Genomic DNA, 9,140 nt, shown 5'->3' with positions numbered 1-9,140 from the left:
CAAAGAATTTGGGTACCATGATTTTGCTTCCAGGGAAGGTTGTGATAAGGGTCACACTATTTGAAGTTAAGGTAGGGCAAGCTTTAGAGAAGTGGCCAAGGTGCCCATAGTGAAGGCATGAACCATGTCAGGTAGATAACTACCCTTCCAGCATTGGGGATGTTAATGCCTAAGGTCTCAGGGAATTTCTTATATGTTTGTCACAAAACACAAGCCTTACTCTTGTTTGGAGCTGAGATTGCAGGCACATATAGTGGCTTGCCCAGGGAAGATACAATAAATTTGATAGAGGGCCAGAGGAAGGCAGGCAGATCGATGAACTCTGGGCTATTTAGCATCAAGTCCTCTTTGATACACTTAGCTGATTGAACAGCAATACGCATGAAGCTGACAAAAAAGCCTTTTGATCATCTGCTTTATGGAGGAGACCATGACCAGAAAAAAATATTTTGTCTACTGCCTCTGATGATGGAAACCTGACTTGCAAGATCTTTAATTGTAGGTAAGAGACCAATGAATACAGACATCTACATCCATATGGGGGCTTCCACAAAGAGGTCTCGGAGAGCCTCTTTCATCACACCAGTATCAGGGGGGGTATTGCTTCGCCAAACTAGTTGTCTCATTTGACGGAAAGCATTCGGGAGGACATGGGACTCCATAACAAGAAAAGCAGGATAGAAGAATCAACAAATGTGGACATGTGATGGTGTAGGGAATGGTCGTGCACTGACCATTCCCGTTAATCCTGTTAATCATGGGCGATCGGCAGAGGCCGGGAGCCCTGATTATGGGAATGGTCTATGCATGACCATTCTCGGCCGTCAATGGTCGTGGGAGAGGGGGGCCAACACACCACCTGCAGACAGTTGACACTCACAGAGCGAAGCGGATTCTACGTGCTGACGTGGCAGATGCAGAGCGATTATAGCTTGGCAAATTACGAGGGCTGAGGTGTCGAGAGCTGGTGCGATTCCAGTTGCTGATCTGGGATGCGCCTATTCGTCTACTACAGGCCTGCATGGGCTATGATATTTCGGGTGCTGAGCTGGTTGCATCCATGGCTCGTCGATGAGATTTTGGACACCATATAGACGGGACAGATGCTCTGCCCCCCTACCCACGACCTTGACGGATGGAGAAGGGATTGGCGACGCTCGATCAGAAATTTGGCAGCCCCGATGAGTTCCAGTTTCCAAAGCTCGACATTCTTTGCTCTCTCTCTCTCTCTCTCTCTCTCTCTCTCTCTCTCTCTCTCTCTACCCTGTTACCCTCCAAGCACTCTTCCATATTCCACAAACCTACTCAGGCCCTCTCTCTGTGTCTCTCTGTATCTTTCAATCCAGCTAGGGTAAAGGGGCCAATAGAGTAAGAAAGGGAGGTATTTTAAGGAGGTAGATGTCAAAATTTTTGACATCTAGGGTATTGGCCAGGATCGCTAGGTGTTCCTCTAGATGTGGAGTTAAGTTAGTGGTTCAACGTTGAGGGTAGGTGTTGTGAATTGTGGTTTTAAAAATTCATGTGTTAAAAATATGAGGGCGAATGGCATGACAACACATCCCCTGCATTGTGTCTTCACTCCATGGTGCAATAAGTGTCTAGTATAAGGATGGGTGAGTACCACTCTTATTTCGTGGGTTCTCAATCTTCCACCCGACGCACGTACTACATGCCAACACTCAACTCATGGCTCACGGCATGGCATAGAGCTGAGGCTTTGCCATTGAGGCTCTCCGCGTTCTTTCTCCTCCTACTGTAACTTTCCATTATCTCCGAACAGAGCTTCACATCAGCAATTTACAACAGAAAAGACAAATGCTGGCGACCTTGTGGTGTTGAAGGCATTGCAGGTGTTAAGCACCTCATTACATAACCCTCTCTGAGCTTCGACGAACTCTTTCACATCTTCGACATCAACATTCTCCAACCTGCTCATTAAGGAAGTAAGAATGGTTTCAACTAAAATCAGCACAACCATGTCACATATGGTACAATATACAACACTGTGGATGTGAGCGCATGTAGGTGTCGGTGCACATGCACGCATGTACATATAGATGCACATGCACACTCATTGACACACACAGCTAAAACCTCAAAATAAAAGTAGTTTATTGGCATTGAAACCCAGAAAAAAGTAATCAAATCTTGAGTATGAAAATTCACCATGAGAAGGTTAAATAGGGACCTAATCAAGAACTTCAATGCTATATCTCTCACACACGTTGTTTTGGGAACAAGCGATAGAGAAAAACCCAGCTTGCTTGTTACATTATTAAAAGCCTGTCAGGGAAAAGTCTCTAACCAATGGTAAGGGTCCACGATAGAAACTCCGTGGTAATCCTCCACAACTGAGTCATTGCGCTTGACGAATGGGTACACAAGTTGCTCTGACACCTCTGCTAAGGAGCCCATGGTGGCAAAGGCTCTAGCTCCTTGTGAACAACCCCTCAAATATACTGCAGAAAGAGATCGTATTGATAATGGCAGTAATGCCAGTGACGATGGAAATGGCGATCGTTGCATGAAGCAGGAGGATGCCAATGCTGAGCTCTCTTTAAATTCTAAATTAGTTTTTGAATTGCGGCAAGAATTGGGCATGCATAAGCCTGACAAAGAAGATGAAGAAGAAACCCTTGCTTGGAGGCGCAATCTGTTGTGCATTCAAACCTGCAATCGTCTCACACACACATGCCTCTCAAATCTCAACAATCTTATCAATTGGACGACATATGTCAGGTGAGAATTTCTCTAAGCTATCATGAAGTTGAAGCTTGTTCTTGTTAACTACTTTGAGATGTAAGTACTAGGTGGAAGTCTTTCACAATGCGTATAGCATAATCTATGAAGTCTTAGCTTTAACATTATCCATTTTTGCTTGTAGTGAGCAATAGAGATCATCTTAAAAACAATGCACCACTGAAGTCTAAAATAGAAACCATCTTGACAAAAATGTACCTTAAACTAACATAATAGGAGATAGAAAGGATTCTCACATGCTGGTCTGGACTACAAAGCCACAATCTCCTGCTTGTTTGTACAAGACGACAATGTCATATGTCAAGACAAAAGTGTAAGTTCCTCATAATAGGGACAAAGTAAGTGTCATTCTGACTGGCTTAAACATAGTGAATAGTGTCGATAGGAAATAAATTCCAAAGTAAAGCCGATTGTTATTTGGTAAGGACATCAAAATACAAAATACCAAATGTGAAAGCATGGCTAGGATAGATAGGAAAACATATCAAGACTCAAAAGAGTTTGCTAAAAAATGATGATGTTACAAGCGTGCATGATGCATCTTTCCAACTGTCTTCTACGAGTAGTAGCATGGAATGGTTGATCCATGTGAAGTGGCTTGTAGACAAGGCCTCTCAAAGAACCCCCTTCCCATAATATTGAACGCAAGCGATTTTCAAATTGTTGTTGTTGGATTTTCCAATTCCGCCTTGCTTGTTTCTCTTGTTGAGCGTCTTCTCGCCTTGACGTGTTGTCTCCTTCTCTGCAAGTGCTTGTTTCTTCTTTGTCTCATTTTCTAGTCTCTTTTCCTCCTTTGCCTTTGCTACTTCCTCTTTCTTTGTGTTCTTGGCCTTCATGCTCTTGATGTATTGTGTTGAAGTAAGTATCACACTATTTGTAAAGTCAAAAAATGGTTCTCTATTCACTTGCATGATGCAAACTTCAGTCAGGGGAATACGTAGAAGTTCAATCACGCGTTCCCTTTCCTCAGTGTGCAATGGAGGTGGAGTGTTTTCACTTGCAAAGTGGCTTGCTTGTTGTTCATATTTGCTGATCTAAAATGCTGAGAGAGATGTATGTGAGAATTGTAAGGTCCATCTGGTTGTTGATTTTCCCCTAAATTTGCTGGCTCGCTTCAAAACCTATTGATTGAACCCTTTCCTCAGTGTTCAATGGAGGTGGAGTGTTTTCATTGCAAACTGGCTTGCTTGTTGTTCATAGTTGATTCCCAGTGAAGCTGATCTGAAATGCTGAGAGAGATGTATGTGAGAATTATCTTGTCCATCTGGTTGTTGATTTTCCCCTAAATTAATTGGTTGGCTTCCAAAACCTATTGAGCGATTTCCAAAACACAATTGTTCATCTTCCTCCAAGTGTAGTGTAGAACTCACTGAATTAGTTGTTTCAAGTCGTTTAGGATCAAGCATGTCTTCAAGTGTCGTAACATGATCTGCTGTAAATAAGTTCTTGTCAAATTGAACTGCCAAATCATTCAATGCTAAGATAGCTTCATCCTCAATATCTCCATGTACTGGGGTCGGCTGCACTTGTGAGATGTCTTCTTCGATAGCTGAACTAGGATCATCAGTTAAATTGGTGTGATTGCAAGGCATGCCTTCAAATACCACAGCAAAGGATTTAGAGGCCAAATCCCTGTCGCTCGAAAGCCCGCTCTAATGTTGGACTCAGTAAAGGAAGAGGAAATGGCCCTTGCCACTATTGAAGCCAACACTGATTTTGTTGCATGTCTTGAACATGTCCTTTGTTGCCATATGTCTCTTTCCTTGCGAAAGTGAGTCTTCAATGACTTGAAAACAGAGACATCCAAAGGTTGTAGTTTATGTGATGTGTGTGCAGGTAACGTAAGTATGTCTATCCCAAATTCGTAAGCTTTGGTAACAACTTCCAATGACACATGATTCCCATGACAATTTAGAATTAGAAGATGTCTTCTACTTTTCCCTATGCTTTCAGTAATTGCTTTCTCAAAGTGCTTGAGCCATGCTTGAAATAACTCACCGTCATCCCATGCTTTCTTCTTCATAGCCATTACAGCTCCTTCTTCGCAATCTTCTATATAGTTTCCAGCCACGCTCTGCTTCCCTTAAAGATCTAGAATGATGGAATAGCTTGACCTGCAACATTAACACAACATAACACATTCATCCACTCTGTAGAGTCACATGTAATACCGTAAACAGCTTTTGAACCCTTTCTTGCAAGAACTTTCATCCCCTTGTTCCTAGACCCTTGAAAACGCGTCTCGTCTGCATTCCAAATATTGGTTGGTGGATAGTTATGCTCGTTGCACAATTTTTGAAGATTGTCATGAAGTGACTTAACTATCTCTGGTCTGAAGCGTGTTGCTCTTGATTGATTGAGCCCCTCTGAAACACGAAAAACCAATTTTGGATGGCGTTTTCGAAAGCTATCCCATTAGCTTTTACATGGAATTCCATTTGAAAATAGTGTGTGCCTGGTTTGACATATTTCTGTCACTTTAAGTTTCACATCTAGAACGGATTCACCATGCCTTGACTCACACTTCATAAATATCCACTTGAGTAATTCATCCTCCTCTTCTGTTGTCAATTGAGTTGAGGGGCCCTTCTTTTTGGTTCGACATTATGAGAAAGTTGGACTCAATTTTGGGCCCTGTAAGAAACGCCAACTCAGCATAGAGAGATGTAATTTTGAAAAATACAAAAGTAGTTTTTTGGAATTCTATTTCTCATAGTACATACGTAAAAATTTGCTTGATCACTTAAATGCATGCTTGTACAAAATGCTTTTCGAGAGAGCAACTTAAGTGTGCACCAAAATCCATGTCCGTGAATCTTAATGAGTGATGTGATGTGTGATGAGAGAAAACACATGAGAGATGTTTTCAATGTACAAAAAGAACACCACGGATGCATCCGAAACGTCCAAAAACCTTAGGATATCACTTTAAAACACTAAAATTCGACGTCTCTAGCTCAAGATACATCCGTTTTAAGCCTAGGGCCTCATGAGGACAGAACCAAGCGAATAAAGGCCCCCAAGACTCCTCATGGGCCTTTATTCGCTTGGTTCTGACCCCTTCATAGTCTTAAATAGTACCTATCAATCGCTATCAAGTACAACCCGTTCGAATTTGAATTGCGATTTCATAATAATCAATATCTAATTCTCCTAAATGATTTTCTTGTGTTAAACTGATAATTTAATATGGGGAAGTGCCAGGGGAGAAAAAGCTAGAATATTGGTTAAGCTAGCAGACCGGCCACAGTAGGGATCCAAAGGAGGGAAAATAGGGATCCAAAGGGGGGGGGGGGGGGCATTTGCAAAAGAGCAATGTGCAGCAATGGGCTTAAAAGACCCTAAGGTTCAGCCCATTAAGACTTCCAAAATGCTAAGGTTCCAAAATTCAAAGGTTGTGTCAAAGGTCAAAAGCCTAGGGAAATTGGATGCTTTGTGTGTGTCCCAAAAGTCTTTGTGTCTGTCCCAAAAGTCTTGCTCAAGCCCTACAAAGGAGGGGGCGAGCCCAAGAAGTAGGGAATGAGAGAGAAACTCACACACACACACACACATACATATACACACACAATCTTCCTTTGTACACAAGGGGAAAGAGGGACACATGTCATCTCCCTAGCTCAGATGCCCATAAGGGGTACTCAAACCCTATTGGATGGCCTTGGAGGTGGACCAATGAGAATTAGGCTAGAGTAAGTCTAGTTTAATTAATTTAAAAACACTTAATAAAAGAATCAATAAGAAGTAAGCTCTCTAGAAGACTATTGGACAGTCTCCCAAGGGGTTCAATGAGCATTCAACAGCCCAATGGCTTACCTGATTCCTATTGGCCAGGAGGCAAAGGGGTCCAATGAGAGTTTAACTGCATTTGATAATTACCTAAAGCTCTCAAAAAAGGGAAAAGGGGGACACATGTCAGAAGCCTATCACTTATGCTGCTTAATTTCCATTGGCTAGTCCTGGGGAGGTCCAATAGGGCTGTAGCATGAGCATTTAGCAAGGGGAGTCGACCAAGAGAGAGAGGGGGCTGATTTTTGCAAGGCATTATCACACACACACTCACACAATCTCATGTGTGAAGCAAAGAAGACTCTCTCTCCTTCTCAAGCTTTAGTGGAAAGCTTACCACCTACTCCAAGCTTGTGAGAAGGGAAGCCTACACCAACAACTCTTGGCTTTGTGATGCAAATCCAACCAAGAGCCAAGCTTCAATGCATGCTCCTCTCCTCTACCATGCTAATTACTAAGCTCAGCTATGCTAATATGAGTGATTATGTGAGGAGATGTACATCTTTCTCGTAAGAATACTCCTTCTTCCTCTCAATCTACTCTCATACCCCACTAGCTCTCACCATCTTTGAAGGTGTGTGAGGTTTTGGGTCTGAGACCATGAGGGAATTGATGTTGTGTTTGATAAGTGTTTTGCTTAGTGCATGAAGTTTCCATCTTCATTGCACTAGCTAGTATTGAAGGAACACAAAGGATTGTATTGTAAAATGTCTCTCTTGATGGGAGAAACCATAATACAAAGCCTTTTGGAGGGGGGACCGGCTCCATGTAAATCAGGTCCTCAACTGTTGTCAATAGCTTAATTTCTCTCTCTTTTGAAGTATTATTCATGCTATCTAACTAGGTGTTATGCTTTTTGTTACTCTCTCCACCCAAGTACTCTTGTTATTCTCATTAGGAATCTATTCTAATGAAATGCTCACTATGTTCATGCTATTTTCCGCTACACACAAGTTACTAGGCCATTAAATGTTACATTGGTATCAGAGCACAGGGTTTCTATTTTCTTGCTCAAGAAGGGAGGTCCTCAAGCTAGCTATAAATGGTTGGTATTATTAATTGCATGTGAGTAAGTAGAATAGGGATTTTTCAGCCTTGCTGTGCGCATGCCTTTGTGCAGTTAACGCAGCATCACCGTCGAGAGCTATGGTCTTAATAGTGGAGTCCTACGGGGCTTGCCTACGGCTTAACCACTATTGAGCTATTAGAAGCTTGACAGAAGCCGATGCTGTTTTGGTGTTGAACGACCCTCTCTTCTATTCCTTGCAATTAGTGGTAATCAAGCCATGGGTACAATAGCTTGAGTGCTTTTTCTAAAGGGGTAAAGAGGAGTAGCAACTAGGGCTTGAAGTGCCAAAGTACACCTAAAAAGTTTACACTTGAAAGTTATCAGAATGGCTGACAATATTAAAGAGAGTGAAATTAATGTTGATAACTTTGATTTTGCTAATGAGCAAGCTACTAATGATGCCCCGATGCTTGTTAACTGTCTTGTTTCTAGGCTTCAAGAAATCTTTGGTGTGTGAGATTAAGTGATGATTATGGTGGTATGCACACTTCAGTGCACTCTATTGTGTGTTATATGCTGAGATGGGTGTTAAGCTAAGCATGTGTACAGGTATGTGCAGGCATTCTTTGAGGTAAGCTATGTGTTTCTGATGGGATACATGAGGTAAGAAGAGGATTTTGGTTGTGTGTAGACTCCTTAGTGCATCCTACTATGTTTTATATGTTGAGAGGGGTGTAAAGCTGAGGATAAATGCAGGTGTGTGCAGATGTTTGGCTGTTTTGTGTAGGATTGGTGTTAAACTAATGTTATTACAGTTGATAAGTTGTGTGGTTATGATCTACAACTGATACTTCTTGATTGTTGAGGAATTTGATTTTGTGCAGGAAGTGGATTGTTAATGAATAGCACACTGCCATGATGAAGATGATTCTATTTGGATATCGAGGGCCGTCGTGAAGTTATTTTGAGGGGACTCCAATTGTATGATGAATTTGATGTCATTGGTTTTAGTGATGCACAAGACCCAGAAGTGTGCAGCTGCGATTTGTAATTTGGACAATGTGCCGCGTTTTGAAAGTAACCTTGTTTTGGTCTCTTAAACGTCTTGTTGTGGTCTTTACTTGTTTCAAACAAGTATCCTTATAGTGGTACCCAGAACGCTTTTGGCCCCTTTACCCTAAACTATTGCTTTTTGGCTTGCCCAAAGGGCAAAGGGCCAAAGCTATAGAGATAATTTCTCTTTTTGCGGATTGTATATTCAAACATTTTTTGATAGGCTGAAAACGTTGATTGGTTGAAATAAGAGAGTGGAGATTTATTTAGATAACTAGTGTGTAAATCTAATGATGAACTTTAAAAGTGTCAGAGCTTTGAAATAGGAAGTGAATGCTCATTGACCAAGGAAAGATTTTGGGGTGAGCATGGAACTTTGAAATTTGAACTAAATCAAGTACACTTTTGCTAAATTGGTAATATTGGTATTGTGCAAAGAGATTTCACATGAAAAAAAAGGATGATTTATTTTTAAGCTTACAAACTTTTAAGTTTTTGGCTTGGCTTGTCCAAAGGGCAAGGACTTTAAAGT

At 41.6% G+C, this 9,140-nt stretch overlaps 1 protein-coding gene and 1 pseudogene across 1 annotated transcript; one reads left to right on the top strand and one right to left on the bottom strand.

The window, feature by feature from the left end:
* The first annotated feature begins 2,037 nt into the window (after positions 1-2,037).
* On the top strand, positions 2,038-8,644 carry LOC147461893 (uncharacterized). The gene is made up of 2 exons (XM_086509364.1): positions 2,038-2,739; positions 8,440-8,644. The coding sequence occupies exons 1-2, from the start codon at positions 2,414-2,416 to the stop codon at positions 8,459-8,461; spliced, it is 348 nt and encodes a 115-aa protein (XP_086365490.1). The 5' UTR covers positions 2,038-2,413; the 3' UTR covers positions 8,462-8,644.
* On the bottom strand, positions 3,375-4,352 carry LOC147461894 (uncharacterized; annotated as a pseudogene).
* Positions 8,645-9,140: the final 496 nt, after the last annotated feature.

The sequence above is a fragment of the Adiantum capillus-veneris genome, chromosome 3 (genome assembly GCF_014529385.1).
Source record: "Adiantum capillus-veneris isolate H3 chromosome 3, ASM1452938v2, whole genome shotgun sequence".
Lineage (NCBI taxonomy): Eukaryota > Viridiplantae > Streptophyta > Polypodiopsida > Polypodiales > Pteridaceae > Adiantum > Adiantum capillus-veneris.
Note: the sequence above shows the minus strand (reverse complement) of the source record. Positions and strands in the feature narration are given on the sequence as shown.

Bases quoted from the DNA above. Each gene is read 5' to 3' on its own strand.
- LOC147461893 (XM_086509364.1), top strand. From the start codon at position 2,414: ATGGTGGCAAAGGCTCTAGCTCCTTGTGAACAACCCCTCAAATATACT. The intron at 2,740-8,439 runs GTGAGAATTTCT...GATTTTGTGCAG, and splicing joins AATTGGACGACATATGTCAG to GAAGTGGATTGTTAATGAAT.